This window comes from Equus caballus, chromosome 22 (assembly GCF_041296265.1).
Source record: "Equus caballus isolate H_3958 breed thoroughbred chromosome 22, TB-T2T, whole genome shotgun sequence".
Taxonomy (NCBI): Eukaryota; Metazoa; Chordata; class Mammalia; order Perissodactyla; family Equidae; genus Equus; species Equus caballus.
This window is the reverse complement of record NC_091705.1, coordinates 20,613,938-20,631,750: the sequence shown is the minus strand read 5'-3', so window position 1 is coordinate 20,631,750 and position 17,813 is coordinate 20,613,938. Positions and strand designations below refer to the sequence as shown.

Sequence of the window (17,813 nt, the reverse complement as noted above, 5' to 3'; positions counted from 1 at the left end):
GGAAAGGGGACCCAAGGGGAAGAGGAGGAAGGTGCATTTATTCTCTTCCTGTTGAAGTTACTGCCCTGACTAGTTGGGTTTAATTCTGCCTTTGTCTTTGGCTTAAGCTGGTCTGCACTCCCTCTGTTCTTCTTCAGGGATAAAGAGAGGTGAACCTTGTACCCCTCTACAATTTGTCATGGGTCTCTACCATTCTGCAGGAGATCTGTGGCCAGACCTGTGCCCACTTAGTCTGAAGCTCTGGCTTCTCCCTGGTTGCATTGGGGAAATACCAGGGTTTGTATTTGATATGGATATTCTTATCTCCCCCCACCATATTCTACCACTCATCCCTTCTCCACCTGCTATGGCTGTGATCTCCAGTGAGTCCTAGAACTAGAGCTACACAGAGGAGCTATACAAGCCAGAATATACTGTTGGTGTTACCTTGGTTGGATTCTAGTGTGCTGAGGGTGAGCAGGAGCATCCTGAGGCACTAAGTCACCATGGAATGGAGCTGCCTCAGCATGTGCAGGACCTGTCTCTAAAAGAGTCTGTTTATTCGGTAAAGGAGATTTAGAAAGGCTGAATTGATAAGTGGAAACAACAAAGCCAATGATTGATCTCTACTCACCCTGTGCTTAGTTTTTCACTGTGAACATTTTCTCATTAGGTTTAAGAAATACAAGCAAGCTGGGAGTCATTCCAATTCTTTCCGTTTATCCAATGGCCGCACTGAAGATGTGGGTAAGGCACCCCCTAATGACATGGGGAACTTTCAGGGAGAAGAAAATCAAGAAATTAGGGGTTTCCTCATCCTAAAAGGAAGGAAAAAAAAAAGAAGAGAGCAGCCCTAGTTCTTGGAGGCCTGGTCCATGAGATTAAAATCCCCAATTTAGTCTCCAGAGAAGGGCTGGGTCCTCAGGGCACCTGACCAACCTTCCCCCTTGTGCACTGCAGAACCCCAGAGCGTGCCACTTCTGGCCAGGTCCCCAAGCACCAACAGGAAGTATCCGCCCCTCCCCGTGGACAAGCTGGAAGAGGAGATTAACCGGAGAATGGCCGATGACAATAAGCTCTTCAGAGAGGAATTCAACGTGAGTTCTCTGCTGAGGCTGGTGTGTCAGCAGGGAGGAAGGCAGACCCAAGGTCAGGCCTTTTGAGTCATGGGGTAGAAAACAGGTTGCTAATGGGTTAAGAGGTGAGAAATTTTTACCAAGCTCATCTGACTCCTTTCCTATGTGATCATGGACAGGAAATGAAAAAAGATTTGCTTCACCTCCCTCATCTACCCATCCATCCATCCATCCATTCGTCATCACATCTGTTATTTTGTTTGTTTAATAAATACTTATCAATATCTAATATGTGCTAGGTGCCAAGAATTTGCTGGGGAGCAAAAACAGATTCAGTCCCTACACTTAGGTAACTCGCTGTCCAGTAGGGAAACCCCCATAACTATGTAAGTTCAAAAATAACTATATATCAGAACAAAAATAACTGTTTAAGTTCGAACAGCAATATAGGACATGGAACGACTGGTGCATTGTTGTAGGAGCCTGTGTTAAGAGATGGCCTTTTAGAGTCTAGAGTGGGGGTCCCAGAGTGCCTTAAGTCGACAATAGGAGTAGATCAGTATGGAAAATGAGGACCGTTAAAGACTGCAGAGCACAGGCCTCATCTTTGGCATTTAGATTTGTATTTTTTATAACTCCCTCCAGGAAACAACATGTTTGTGAATATAGATTGGTAATCCCAGCCCACCAGTTCTGATCCCAGGTCAGAACTTCTTGAAGAAATGATGTTGTAATTGAGACCTAATTATAGGCAAAGGCATTGGGAAGGGGTGGGGAATGTTCCAGGCGCTGAAAATAGCAGGAGCAAACTATCAATAGGGTGGGTGAGGGAAGGGCACATGTGAAAAATAAGTAAGGGCTATGTGTGGCTGAAGGGCAGAGATTCAAGGGAGTAGTAAGAGGAAAAAACTGTGCAAGAAGACTGAGCCAGTCAGTAGATCTTGTAGATTGTCATTAGAGAAGTGGAAAGTCATGGACCAACCAGATTTATATTTTGAAAAAATGCCTCTGGCTGCTGTATAGAGAATAGTCCATGAGGAGACCAGAATAGATGAGGAATACAGTTAGGGGCTGCAACACTTGTTAAGACCCGAGGTGCTGGTGGGTTGCCCTAAGGTGATAATGATTAGGGAGGGGGGAGTGGATTTGAGGACATAGGGGAACAGTTCCAGAGTTGGCTAATTCATCAACTTGGGCATTGTTAAACTCTCAGTCTCCTTCACACTTTTCCACTCAGCTATGGATCAGCTTTGTCTCTTAGGCTGGCTCCCCTCATGATGCGAAAATGGCTTCCCCATTCTAGGTGCCACATGGAGGTGTAACAAGGTTCAGTGAGAAAAGGATGACTGCTTCTTTCTGTGTGTCTCCTTTTATCAGTGAGGAAAACTTTCCCAAAAACTTCTGGAGACTTCCCTTATCACATGCTCCTTCTTAAACCAGTCATAAGCAAGGGAGAAATAGGCTTACTGCTAGTGGCTGAGACCAATCTAGATTATTCTTGTGTCGTGTAGAGGATAGGCAGGCAACCCCACAGAAGGGAGCTCCAGTAGCAAGGAGGAAAGGAGAAATGGTTATTGGGTGGATGAGTGGGTCACCAGTGGTATGTGCTTCACCACTGAAGGGCTTGTAGGAGTAGAGAGTGTGACGTCAGATTTGCACTTTGTGAAAATCACTAGCTACAATGTGGAAAATAGATGGGAGACAGGCAAGAGTTAGTGGAATAACTTGGACTCTTTTTTCTGGCTGTTGGAAAAACAGCACCATTTATTGCTCGTTATTGATTGAGAACATTTACCTCATCCCACAAGATAGGACCCCATCCTCAGCACCATAGCTAAGTCTTCAATAGGTGCTCTACTGTTTTGTAATCTGTAGTGCCAGCTGCTTCTGGATAATAGGTTATGTGACCTCATGGCCATACTTCTTTTTCTGTAAATGAGTTCTTTGGAGGTAATATTCCCTGAGATCCTGTGATAGGGCACTCCAGTAAATCCCTGGATGAAGATGGTGTTCCTAGAGACATAGTAAACAAATTCAATGGTGAGAGCCAGTTGCCATGCTACCATGGCTACTATGTTCTTGGGCTTATTGGGCCAGCACTGGGATAGTGAGGGAAAGGGCTGACCAACATCTCCTGAGTTCTTAGCCATGAGTGTTATCTGGTAAGCATACACATGGAGCATAAATATTTCCTGTCTTTCTTGTTCTAGTTATCCATTATCCAGGGGTTGGCTTAGATCATGACCTCCATTGAGGTAGATAGTGTGATACCTTGCTTGAAGTTCTGTTCACTAGAAGGATTTCTCATTTATACTCATTCAGAGCCATCCCTTAAGTAGATTATCCTACAGCAATCTACTTCCAGAATGAGCCAGCATGTCTCACAGCAATTTGTACGCTAGACTGGACTTTTTTCTTCTTCAGTCAACTGTTGGTATTGTTGGGAAATCAGAGCTGTCCATTGAGGGAGTATGTGTGTGGCAAGAGTTTTGTACATATCCCTTAAAGCTGGTGATTGGATTTCTGCTGGATGTATTCAGATTTATGGCTTATTGAATCACATAATACTTAGTTTAGGATAGGCAATTGAAGTCTTTTGTATCTCTGGTGTCCCATCATCAGGCTTACAGTCTCTACCAGAGCCCAGTGCTAAGCTAGGAACGTGATCTTGCTGACAGGATCATGGTCTTGTCCCCAGATCTAAGGTTTTCATTATGATTCTCCTGCTCAGCCTTAACCACAGACAATTAGGGCCCCATGGATCTACCAGAGCCAGTTTCTCTGTGGCCTGGATCAGCTGGAGAGGCTTCTTTTTTCAGATCACTCAATAAATGAGTCAGAGCCGGACACCAGCATGTGGTATATGCTGTCTCCAAAGTCCATAATGGCCCAGCAAGCGTCACTTCTCCTGCTTAGCAAAGTGGGAAGTGGTGGGGTAAGGAGTGGCAACTTGTGCTTTATGTTGGAGGAGATATCCTGGCCTGCCACAGGCCTTTGACTTTCAGAAAACTTGACTGAAGTGGCATGCCACTGTATTTTTTTTTTTTTTTTTTTTTTGAGGAAATTAGCCCTGAGCTAACTGCTGCCAATCCTCCTCTTTTTGCTGAGGAAGACTGGCCCTGAACTAACATCCATGCCCATCTTCCTCTACTTTCTATGTGGGACACCTACCACAGCATGGCTTGCCAAGCAGGGCCATGTCCACGCCCGGGATCTCAACCAGCAAACCCCGGGCCACCGAAGCGGAATGTGCGCACTTAATTGCTGCGCCACCGGGCCAGCTCCATGTATTTTTATTTTTATGTTTAGCATGTACATCTGAGATACATAACATCCTGCTCTTCAAATACTGTCAGCTTGATGTCATCAGCATAGTTGGCAAGGTGATGTCTGGTGAAGCAGTGAGACAAAATCCGGATGAACCAGATCACAGCAGAGAGAGGTGAAGATGATTTATCACTGAGGCTGCTCCTGCCATGAGAAAGGGAAACTACTTTGTGTAGTCTTTGTGCACTGTAAAGGGAAAAAAAAACACCACTTGCCTCGTTAGTAGCTATATGCCAGGTGCTAGGGCTTATGTTAATCTGTAGGAAGGAGAGTACATCTGGAAAAGCTCAGATCTGCAACTCCACATGATTCATATACTATAGTCTACTGACATTCTTAACAGTTGTCAATATTCTGTGCTAGTCTTTGGTAGCTTGCATGGGGAGGTGATAGGAAGCTTCACGATAGCTAATTTTAGTGGTTGTTGAGCACTTGCTTCATGCCATCACGAAACTCAGACATGTAAAAGAATTATCATTATCCTGCATTATTTTAAGTCTTCTGTAGCACTTAGAATCTCTGTGACTCACCTAGGGACTTAGCCTTTTGGTAAAGAGAGATTACTGCTCCAGCAGCTTGCATTTGCTCTTGCTACTGTAAATGGTCCTTATCTAAAGGGTTGGGGACCGATGTGGGTATCCTGCCACTTGCTATAGATTTTTTTTTTTTTTAAGGAAGATTAGCCCTGAGCTAACATCTGCTGCCTATGCTCCTCTTTTTGCTGAGGAAGACTGGCCCTGAGCTAACATCTGTGGCCATCTTCCTCTACTTTATATGTGGGATGCCTGCCACAGCATGGCTTGCCAAGCAGTGCCATGTCTGCACCCGGGATCTGAACCAGCAAACCCCAGACTGCTGAAGCGGAACATGCAAACTTCACTGCTGTGCCACCAGGCCGGCCCTTGTTATAGATATTTATTCCAACCATAAATTGGGAAAACAAATAATTCCTAAGGTGAGGCCAGTTCAGGCCAAAATTCCTTCCATTACCTGGCCTGCAAAGGCTCCATTCTAACTGGCATAAAATAGTGGCATTCTGGGTTCCCAGGAATTGGTTAGTTCAAGGCCTGAACCCAGTAGACTCCAAAAGGTATATTTCCAGGGCCAGCCCCGTGGCCTAGTGCTTAAGTTCACTGCTCTCTGCTTTGGCTGCCTGGGTTTGGTTCCCGGACTTTGACCAATACCATTCATCAACAGCCATGCTGTGGCAGTGACTCACATACGAAATAGAGAGAGAATGGCACAGATGTTAGCTCAGGGTGAATCTTGCTCAGCAAAAAAAAAAAGAAGTGTATTTCCCTTTACTCAGTGGAGTGACCATAGTAAATGGCTACAGATTCTTAAGAGAAGATGAGGAGGAAGGTTCATGGTATGTAAGTGTTGATGTGCTGTGGCAGGGTGCTTCCTTACATATGCCCATCATTGAAGGGTTCTGGGTCTGTAAACTGACCCAGGCCTGGGAGTTGGATGAGAAGGGGCCCTTTCTCTAGCATGGCAATCTAGTCAGGCCCCCTCAACTGACCTGGGCTGGCTGCCTCCCCGTTTCCATTATTGGGAGCTTCACAGTGAATTATCAATAACCAGAGATATCTGACCTCTGGTGACTGTGGCCTCTGAGGCTCTTTCAATCCTACTAAGATAAGAATCCCATTTTGAAGCCAGTTCCTTACACCAGCATCTCATTCTGGTAAAGACAACCAGGAAAGCACTTCTGAAAGATTCCAGTGCTTTCCTCACCAGTGTACACCCTCTAGCAAGGTGCATGTTGTGGATCTCATCAGGGACATGGTGAAGGTGTCAGTGGGAATGTTGAGACTGTTGGATCCTGTGTGACATTGATCTCTCCTTTGTGCCAAGGCTTTCTGGCTTTTCATTGTCACCTAGCTATACCTAGCATTCAGTCCAGACTTCCAGTGGCCAATCTAGCCCACTGTTAGAACCATGGCCAGTTTCCTGGGATGTTACACTAATTACAGAAGTTCAGTTAACCATACCATAACTAGAAATTTGGTCTTATCCAAAAATTATGCTCTCCTCTCCTTGGTCTAATGTCGTCAAAATATATATTCCTATGAAGTTTGATGATCCAACTCAGTGGATCCCTGCAGTTTCTTCTAAGTATCAGTGCTTTGCTTTAATACCTTGTTTATGTATTTTACCCTCCACATTGTGTTATGCTTGCATCCTGATTACCCATGAGCATGAAGAGCTGGGTTGTGGGACAGCTTTCATTATGAAAACAAGATGTAGTAGAAAGCATAATAGAGATTTTTAGAAGTTAGCTGTCTCCAACTCATCCATTTCCTTTCAGCATCATTTCAGTTGTCTCACTTAAGGCCCTGTCTTTTTACATGAGCAACCCAGGAAAGATGTGAATTCCATTGGCATTAACATTTAGCAACCAGCAGAATTCTGAAATCTTAACATTTGGTTCAGCGAAATACATAGCACAGTCATAGAAGGCACTGAGTCTTGTGCTGTCTTTGGAGATGAGCATTTGCTGTTGGAACTGGGGTTTTTCTTGTTTTACTATTTGAAATTGTCAGAAGTAATCCTACTCCTTGGTTTCAACATTTCTCATCTCCTTTTGATTGGGACTTTGTCACCCCTTTACCACCACCTAGAATGTGTCCCAGGTAATTGGAAGCAATAACTGAAGTAACTGTTGTACAGTAGTGAACTATGAGTGGCTTGCTCTTTCCCATCCTGAAAATTGGTTGACAGTTCCTTTCACTTCATCTGAACCATAAATCAGGTTCACATCACCCACATTTCCCCCATCAGTCTCTCAGCTACAACTCCCTCTGATACTAGCTGCTAAGTCAGTTAAGTTCCTTTATTTAGTAACAGGGGAAGTCACTTAAGCAAAACAACAAAACCATCAATTGAGAAGACACTGGGGAAGCTGGCAAAATCAAAATCAAAAGATGAGGCAGACTCCAACCCTTGGGCAGGACAGACCCTATCCTGGTGACTCTGGGGCCCTTTAGGGAAGCTTCTGCTGCTTTCTGCGTTTCAGAATCCTGGGAAAGAGAATCTGGTTGGCACCATGTGGGTCAGGTGTGACTGTGCTTGCGTCAGTCAGCCCTGGCAGGGAAGAAGAAGAGTAATACATAGGGCAAGTGCATCAATTTGTGTCTACTCTCATAGAATAATATTCTTATAATCATGGGGTGAGGAAGAAGGCCTTTCTCAGCAAAACACAAGATTCAGGAGCCAGAATGGAATAGATTGAAAGAAAATAGATGGAAATGTTAAATATCTCTATGAAAAATAATGCCATAGAAAAGAGGCCAACCAGGAGAAACTATTTGCCACAGGTAGAGAATTTTCTATAATATAAAAAGAACTTCTACAAACCTGTGATAAAAAAAGTAAACATTGCAGTAGAAAAATTGACAGTTCACAGAAGAAAAGCAAATGGTCTATAAACATATGAAAAGAAGCTCAACTATATCTAATAATCAGGGAAGTCCAGATTAAAAGTAACCATTATTTGGTGCCTGTTAAATTTGAAAATTTAAAAAGATTGATATGAAATATGGGCAAAGGTATGGGGATACAGATACTCTGATACATAGGTAGGGGAGTTTAAGTTGGTATAGCATTGGAAGGATGATTTGGCAGTATCAACCAAACGTTAAATGCTTATGCTATCTGACCTAACTTCCGGCACTCTAACAGAAAACCAATTATATATTTGTCCAAGGATACTCATTGCAGCATTATTTGTAATAGCAAAAAATAAAATGAAAAGCAGATATCCTCAGCAGAATGGCTAAATGATTTCTTGCATTCATTATGAAATTCTATACTATCATTAAAATAAATGTGTTGACATAGAAAGATCTCTAAGTTGTATTATGGGAGAAAACATCACAGAGGACCATACACAGCATAATCCCCTTTCTTAAAAAAAAAACTACGTATGTCTGTGTGTGAGTGTGTTAACACATTTTTTAAGGTCTGGAAGAATACTGTAAACTGTGAGTAGTGGTTACCTACTCCTACAAGAGGAGTGGAAGATAGGAGAGACGTGATAGGGAACTTCCACTTTCTGCTGAATTATTTGGCTTTCTTTACAACAAGCATATTCTTTTTATAACATTTTAAAAAGCAAGAGTTTTTTTTTTTTTTAATATGGTGGTAACTAAAGCTAATGGAGCTTAGTTTTAGCATAATATTTGTTATGCTTTAATGAATATATAGCTTGTAGAATAAAGCGTTGATGTCCCCAGCTTGACCTATGCCAAGAGTCTTGTGGTCAGGTCTCTGTGAAAGGAAATATCATTGAATGGGAAGTTGTTCTGGAGAAAAACTGGACCATGGGGGTGAACAGCTGAAGGAACAGTAGGCATAGGATATAACAGCTGTTTTCAGATATTTAACAGGCTAAAAGGAAAGTGTGTAGCATTTCTGTGAATCCTCACCATGGTTGAAAGTTCCAGGCAATGGCTTTCGTCCTAGAGTTATAAACTGGAACTTTTATATTTACCAACATTTGTCTTAGAAGCAAACGTTACATTTGTTTAAAAGAAACACTTTGAAAAGCCACTTATTGAAGTCTCTAAAGCATGTTCAAGGTTTAAAAAAAAAAAGATACAATGTAGTTAGGTCCTGAGAAGAAGGGGATAGGAAAGAAGGGAAGGAAAGAGGTGAAGCCAGTGAGATGGTCAAAATCTCTGCATTGTGAAACCACACACGCGGACACCCCACCCTACATCTTTAGTAGAGACAGCTTAATTCTTGGATTTCCAGGTGAAGAAGTGTGAATATGCAATCTGGTGACAGGACTGTGTGACATCTGAGGGGAGGCAGAAGCAAAATAGTGTCTACATTGATGAATTGTCTCTAAATAAATGAGTCAGAGCCAGAGGCCTATGGAAATTAGCAGGAACTTTGTGAAGGGCTTTGGAATTCAAAAGTGCAGGGAATTGGCGGTTCAGGGTTTCCAGGGGCCAGAGAAGGCTCCAGCTGACATCTGGGTTTTACATTAGTCAGTACAAGGGAAAGACAAAAGAAATTGTGTATCTGGCTGTTGGGTCCTTCTAAACAGAACTATTCTAAGATGAGATGAACTGCCTTGGAAAGTAGTAGATTCCCCATCATGGCAGAGTGTTCAGGCACTGGTGACTATTAGGCGAGAATATTTGAAAGGGGGTTCAAACTCAGAAGTGAATGAGATTCAGGGCTGTACTAGAGACCTTGGGCGGCACAGTGAGACACGAAAAGAAATGGAAGATATTGAGGATTGACAAGAAAGAGACAAAATATGTGGTTTTCACAGAGGAGAATATTGTCTTCAGAGACATCCAAAGACTCATCAGATAAATTATTAGAATTAATAAGTTATTTTAGAGAGGTCAATAGATACAAAAACAGCTTAAAAAGTTAATGCATTTCTATATGTAAGACACAATAAAAAAATCTAATAATTTTTAAAAGATGCATTTATAGTAGCACCCAAAATGTCAAGTACCTAGGAATAAATTTAACAAAGTCTTTGGAGGAAATTATAAAAATGTTGAAGACATTAAAGAAAAAAGCCTAAATTAGTGAAGAGATAAGATCAATGGATTAGAAGGCTCAGTATTGTAAAGATGTCAGTTCTCCCCAAACTGATATGTAGATTCAATGCAATTCCAATAAAAATCCCAACAGGTTTTTTGTGGAACTTGACAAGCTGATTCTAAAATTTATATGGAGGAGAAAAGATTCAAGAATAGTCAAGACATTCCTGAAGAAGAAGAACAAGGTGAGGAGACCTGCCTTACCAGATATAAAGAGTTACTAGAAAATTTAGTAATTAAGACAATTTTGTATTGGCACTGGGATAGACGGATTGACCAATGAAATAAAATAGAGAGCTCAAAAGCAGATTCCTGTGTAAATGGAAACCTATTTATGACAGAAATGCTGTTGCAGTTTTGGTGGGGGAAATGATGGTCTTTACAATAAGTAGTGCTGGGACAATTGGGTAACCCTATGGGAATAAACGAAATTGAATTCCTGTCTCATACCAAATCAGTCATCACAAAAATCAGTCCCAGTTTGCATACACACTGAAATTTGAAGGACAAAATGATGAAACATAGAGACAATAATATAGGAAACTATATTTATGATCTCAATTTGGAAAGGATTTTTTCAAACTTAAAATGTTGATAAAGGGAAAGATTGATCAACTTGACTACCTTAAAATGCAAAACTTCTGTTCATAAATAGATACCATAAAGAAAATGAAAAAGCAGGCCAAAATTTTGGTAAAAGATATGTTTAACACTTAAAAGGGATAAAGGGTTAGTATCCAGAAGATATAAAGTACTCCTACAAATTAATAAGAAAATAAATGAGCCAACCCAGTAGAAAAATGAGGAAGACACTTGACTAGGTATGTCACAGAAGAGGAAAACCCTGTTGATTGGTAAACTATAGAAAGATGGTGAACCTCATTAATAATCAGAGAAATGTAAATTAAACCTACCTCTGATACATTTAAAGTCTGACAGTAGCAAATGTTGATGAGAATACAGAACAACTGGAACACTTTACATTGCTGGTGGAAGTATAATTGGTACAACTACTTTGAAAAACAATTTGGCCTTATCTGGTAAGGTTAAAGATACTCATACTTGAAACTCTTGCACATATGAACAAGGAAATTCATACAGTTAGTTTTCAAAGCAGGATTGTTAACTGTAAACAACCCAAATATTCATCAGTAGTAGAATGGATAAATAAATGTTGGTATGGTCTCAAAATGGAGCACTACAGAGTAGTTAACGTGAATGAACTTTGGCTGTGTGGAAAAACCTGGATGAATCTTCAGAACATAATGTTAGGCCAAAAAAGCAAGTCACTACTTGATTATGGTTCCATTTTTATCAAAAAATAGACTGAACCCTAAAAATACATTGTTTAAGGATACAAAATGTATGAGATACAAATAAGTTAAAGCAAAATCCCAGGCTTACTTGTGAGAGGAGAAGGAAGAGGATATGATGAGGAAGGGCCCAAAGAAAACTTCTAACTTAAATTGAGTGATGGATATACTTTTTTAAAAAATAAATATAAAAATTGAAAAACAATTTTTTAAAAAACTGATGTTTTAAAAAAATGGCTTAGTACATAGCCTTGCTTCCAGTAAAGGCTTAAGCAAGGAATGAAATGGTCTTTGATGCCACCTAGTGTTTCTTGTAAATTTAACATCTTATAGCCTTCTGGTTCAACGCTAGGTTTTTCAGAGTAGAAACTAAAAGGAGAATTCCCCCTGTTTTCATCCCTGACATAGGCTCTTCAATCTGACTCTTTGCATCTAGCACAATATTCTCTAGGGCTTTCTTTTCCCTTGTCAAACAATGGCTCCTGTTTCTTCCTGACTTTGCTTTTAGGATCCTCAGCCTGCCTGATCAGACCTTTTAGGATCAGACCTGGTTTGATTTCATCGTGACTGGGGGAGCAAGGAAGGTTGATAGGACTGTGACGTGTGGTCATTGTCATTACTGACCCTGAGGACTATTTTCAAGAGTCTTGCGGTCCCTACCTCTGTTCTACATCATTTTACTCAAGGGATGTACAGGAAAAGTGATGCCTCTGGATTTGTCATGAGGGCTTTCAAAACTTGTATCTCATCCTGTCCCATACCAGGGTGGAAATCTGGGGAAATCTAGCCTATCTGGATGAAGAGAAGGCAAATTGGGTGAATTGGGACATTCCAGTCTTAAGTAAGGTCTCTGTTCCCTGTGTAAGAGTCCAGCCCAGGAAACTTTTTTTTTCCCCTTTTTGTATTGGTAGTACAGGATCTGAAGAAATTACCTCTCTTAGTAAAATAATATGCAGAACCTCCAGGGTTTTAATTCTGAAGGGAAAATCTCTGAGTAGTGAAGACAGATGAACTCTGAGACCCTGACTTTCATTTTCCTAAGGTCTTTCACTTTAATTTCTCCTACCACCATCTTGCTGGTTCCCAGGAAATATGTTTGCCCTCTTCTTAAAGCTCTTACTTCCATCTGGCAAAATTGATTCCTTTAGGCTGGCATTTCCTTTATTTAATCATGTTTTTTTGATTAGCAAAGCTAAAAACCTGAAAGTCGTCCCTCATTCCTGTATCTTTCTCTCCCCAATCTACCTTCCCTTCATTCTATCTGTAATTCTCACTCCAGAATACATCTCAAATGCATGTATTTCCTTGTACCATCATCTTTCCACGCTTCTGTTCTTGCCTTCTTCCCAGTCCATTTTCCACACAGCAGCCAGAGAGAATGGTCTCCTCATGCACTTAAAATTCAAACTCCCTATTCAAGAACCTACATGGAAATGTGTGATCTTACCTTCCCAAGCTCATCTCCCACTTCCTCTTGCCATCCCCTCCCACTTCCTCTTGCCATCCCCACCAACCACACTTTCTACATAACACCCCCGTTGACCTGTCAGCTCCTCTTGAGAGCCAAGCCTTCTGCCTCTGGGTCATCACAGATGCTGTTCTCTGTGCCTGGAATACTGTTTTCCACACTCCATCCTTCCCCGCAGAGACCTACCTTTAATCTAAATTTGGGTATATGAGTATTTCTTGAGCTTTCTGACACTTTCTCTAATAAGCATTCTGTTCTTTCATTGCGTTTATCATGGTGTGTAATTTTATATTTATTTTTTTATTTGTTTAGTGTCCATCTTTCACCCACAATTTTGTATTGTCCATGAGAGCAAGAACTGTGCATATGATTGATTCACCACTGTTTCTCTGTACCTAGCCCAATACCTAATAAGTACACAATATATATTTGTTGAAAGAATGAATGAAAGTAATATGTGAACCGTAATTTACTTAACTGTTCCCCTACTGCTGAATACTGAGGTTGTTTTCAGTTTTTGGTCATTCAAAATAATGATCAAGTAAATAATTTGAACATAAGATTTTTATTTCTTTAGACTAGATTCTTAGAAGTGGAGTTGCTAGGTCAAAGGGCATGAATATCTTTAAGACTCATAAAACATATTTTCAAATCACTTATCAGAAAGGTTGTATAAGTTGGAATTTTAAACTGTTTCCCTTTCTACTTTCTTAGTTTTGAATATATGGAACATATAAGAAGAAAATATTTCAGATAATAAAGTTTAGCTTCCCATTCCTGTAAAAGTAATTTACTGAATGTTTATTCTGTGCTAGACATGAGATTATCTTATTTACTTCTTATGTGACAAGATGAGGAAACCTGGGCCTAGAAAGTTTAACAGATTTGCTGAAGTTCACACAATCCAGACTATCTCATGTCAAACCATTTATGTTTATCCATATGCCTCCCAGTGCTAGCTAATTTACATTTGCTCCAAAACTGCTGCAGGTTCAGTGTCACCTCACCCAAATCCTCTGCTTCCTAACTGCTGCATCCATGTGAATGCCCTCTCACCCACCTGCCTGTCCTTGCTTCCTTGCCACAACGCTAGAGGCTGGGCTGCCATACCCCCTTGTCAGGCCCCTAGAGAGGGCCCAACTCAACTGACCATCCAGATCCCTCCCATGTGGTTCGCTCTGAGATGCGTCTCATCTTTGCATGGTGATTAGCATGGTGATAAATGGCTCATCCCTTCAGTTATGTCCCCACTTCATTTACAGGGGTGGTCCATTTTGACCCAGCATTTTAAAAGGCCTTTAACCACATAGTAATTATATGAAGAGCATGCTGCCCCCTGGGGATTCTTGGTGTTAAACTGTAAGGAGCATGCAGGCTATTTAGAGGAGAGGTTCACTCTCTGTGTTAGAGTGCAAGTATTCACCTGGGCTCATCTTTTTCCCCCCAAGAAAAGGTAGAACTTGCTGTCAGGTCAGGATATGGTACAACAATTTGCATATGTGATATTTATCTCTGCTAGTAACTCCTCTAATTTCTCTTAACCTTTCAGGCTCTCCCTGCTTGTCCTATCCAGGCCACTTGTGAAGCTGCCTCCAAGGAAGAAAACAAGGAAAAAAATCGATATGTAAACATCTTGCCGTGTAAGTGTTTGTAGGGTTTCTTGGGAGGTAACCTGAAACAGCATCTCTAGCCAGATTTTCTGAGGAGGGAAAGAATCTTGCAGTTGATCATGGGAGGGTTGGTAATAAGAGTAGGGTCAGGCCTTTGGACTGAAAGAAGCTTGATGGCTCCCAGGACGACCCCAGGTGTTCATAAAGTCAGTTGGGGTGCTTGGCCAGGTTTTTGGTGGCAGGCCTAAAGTTTCTAGGAGGTCAAGGAGAGCAGTTTCTCTAGGACCAGATAGGAAGTGCATGGTGGTTGTGGTTTTTTGTAGTGCTCATTGCAAAGCAATTTGATACAGAGTTCTCTTCATAACCCCTTCCCAGAGTTAGCCATTGCTAATCAGTTGATCTATAACCTAATAGACATTTTTCTAGGCCAGTGGTCTCTAGAATGGGATATGGGTAAACCAGTAGAATGTGAGAGCAAGATGGTTGAACTTTTTAAAACAATTTTATCCTTTAAAAGATTTCTGGTGTATTTTTGAGTGCATAATATTAGAGATCACTGTACTGCCACTATACTAGGCATTTACAACTACTTTTATCTTATTTGTGTATGAATGTGTATATATATTGTATGTTTTTAAAATGTAATTGGTATGCTGTCTGTAGACATTTCTCTTTTTTTCTTTCAACATATATATTAGCAGTTCATCTGTCAAAAAACAGAAGTGTTCAGTTTTCTTTTTATCACCTGCTCACCATTTCATACTGTGTTTCACACATACACAGTTTCATATGTGTATTTCATACAAATAGTGCTGCAGTAACATCTATATACATGTGTGTCTCTGTATACATAGTCACAGATGTCTCAAAAGGCCTGGTTGCATCAGGACTAGTGAGAAATAAAATTGAATTTAATTGAAATATTAATTTTTTTTCTAGATGACCACTCTAGAGTCCATCTGACACCAGTTGAAGGAGTTCCAGATTCTGATTACATCAATGCTTCATTCATCAATGTAAGGAAGCTTGAGCTTTTCTCATTATTACCTTGAATGAGTATTGGCTACCATCCACTGGCTCCTTCCCAGCTACACGTTAGGAGGAATATGTGTCATTTCAAGTTTTCCCTGAGGAGTCTAATTTTTTTAAGGGACTGAAAACATTTTTTTAAAGATCAAACAGATAGTTTAAAATGTATTCTTATGTTTACCTTGTCATCATTCCCAAAGGTTTCCCATGCAGAAATCTGATTCTACATGTGTACTTTTCTGTAAGAATCAGTGAATCCTGTATTGAGCTTATTCAGATAACTAAGAACAAAAGCAGGGCTTGCCATCTATAGTAAAAGTAAAGGAGAACAGGACAAGAATGTCTGACACCAGGAAGTCTGGTTAGTCCTGTCTGCTATGAAGCAAGGTCTGAGGGAAGAGCTCAGACTGGGAGGAGGTTTTTAGGGGTGATTTGGAGAATGTTTATACAGATGGTATGAGAGACTTGAGTTTGTTTTATAGGCTTGGGGAAGGAGCCAGTAATGAGAGTTTGAAAAGAAGAGAAAGAGAGAGCAAGCAAGCTAGTAAGAGCAAGCCTGACTACTGAAGCAGGATGCATGAAGAGAATACTGATGGAATTTGTACACCCATGTTCATAGCAACATTAATCACAGTAGCCAAAAGATGGACCAGCTCAAATGTCCATCAACAGATGCACGGATAAGTAAAATGTATACATACATTATATACATACAGTGGAATATTTTTCAGCCTTTGAAAAGGAAGGGAACTTATATATGCTACAACATAGATGAACCTTGAAGACATTATGCTAAGTGAAATAAGCCAGTCACAAAAGAACAAATATTGTATAATTCCACTTATATGAGTTACCTAGAGTAGTCAAATTCAGAGAGAGAGAGAAAGTAGAATGGTGGTTGCCAGGGGCAAAGGGGAAGGGAGAATGGGGAATTATTTTTGTTTGTTTGTTTTTATTAAGATTATGATAGTTTACAGGGAATTATTTTTTAATGGGGACAGAGTTTCAGTTGAGGAAGATGAAAAAGTTTTCGAGATGGACAGTGGTGATGGTTGCCCAACAGTGTGAATAAACTTAATGTCAAAGAACTGTACACTTAAAAATGGTCAGTTTTCTGGGCCAGTCCTGATGGCCTAGTGGTTAAAGTTCAGCACACTCTGCTTGAGCAGGCCGGGTTTAATTCCCAGGCGCAGAACCACACCGACTCATCTGTCATAGAAGAACTAGAAGGACTTATGACTTGAATATACAACTATGTACTGGAGCTTTGGGGACGGAAAAAAAGAGGAAGATTGGCAACAGATGTTAGCTCAGGGTAACACTTTCCCAGAAAAAAAATAGGTGAATTTTTGAGCCGGCTCTAACCGTCTAGTGATTAAAGTTCAGCACTCTCACCACTTCAGCTGCCCGGGTTCACTTCCTGGTCACAGAACCACACCCCTTGTCTGTCAGCCATACTGTGACAATGGCTCACATAGAACTAGAAGAAGTTACAACTGGGATATCCAACCATGCACTGGGGCTTTGGGGAGAGAAAGAAAAGTTAATTTTATGTTATGTATATTTTGCCACAATTTTTTTTTAAAGAATACCGATGGTGAGATTAGCACTGAATGTGAGAAAGGGCATTTCTTCCTCTGAGATTGATGGTAAAGGAGAATATAGAATAGATAGAGATGATTCGTAGGTATGGGTAAATCAAGCTGAGGGAACTCATCTGTTTTCTCTAAGAAGTAAAGTCATGATTATCTGCTGAAAGAAGGGGATGGGACTGTGACACGAGAGTGATGAAAGTTTAGAATAGCTTCTGAGATTCGTAAGAAAGAATATTGAAGAGGGAAAGAAAAAGGCATGTCTAGCTGTACTAAAGGCTGGGGCCTCAATTATGTGATTTTCTCCAACTGTGCCCTAGGATTAGTGATACACAGAGAAGATGTAGTATTCAGACAGAGGGACTGGGGATATCAGTTGCAGCTTCAAGTAGTCAGCTGAGGGCTTCATGTTCAGTAGAGAAGGGAAGTGATGTTAGGAATGACCGTGTCTTTTGATCACAAGATGGCTGCAGGAGTTCCAGCTATTCCTTGTAAACACAACAAAGAACATACAGGAGGAACATTTCTGCATGTCCTTTTCTCTTTACTAGGGAGCGTGGCCTTTCCCAGAAACCTCTCCATTACACTGCTCTTCAGGGCTCGCTGGCCAGGATTGGATCACCTGCTTTCATGCTTTCTCCACTCACTTGCTAGGGCATTGAGAATCGTCATGATTTACCCTATGCAGCTGGGGAATGGTCACCTTCCAAGCCAATGGAAGGTGAATGTCCAAACAAAATGGTTCTCATTGTAGAGAAGAAATGGGAGGAATGGCTTTTGAGTTAGTAACCAGCAGTGTCTGTCACCATAACCAGTCTGGCTTCTTCTCACATTAAAGGTGAAGACAGA

The 17,813-nt window shown here is 40.9% G+C and overlaps 1 protein-coding gene across 10 annotated transcripts in view; it reads left to right on the top strand.

Moving 5' to 3' along the window:
* PTPRA (protein tyrosine phosphatase receptor type A) overlaps positions 1-17,813 on the top strand; it is a 167,530-nt gene that overhangs the window by 125,470 nt on the left and 24,247 nt on the right. For 6 of the 10 annotated variants that reach the window (XM_070247791.1, XM_023626218.2, XM_070247789.1 and 3 more), the window contains 4 exons: positions 653-726; positions 940-1,076; positions 14,283-14,373; positions 15,283-15,359. In XM_070247791.1, coding sequence (XP_070103892.1) covers positions 653-726; positions 940-1,076; positions 14,283-14,373; positions 15,283-15,359 — 379 coding nt within the window. Of the gene's footprint in view, positions 1-652; positions 727-939; positions 1,077-10,043; positions 10,138-14,282; positions 14,374-15,282; positions 15,360-17,813 lie in introns of all 10 variants that reach the window. The other 4 variants (XM_070247794.1, XM_070247793.1, XM_070247795.1 and 1 more) reach the window with 1 other exon arrangement.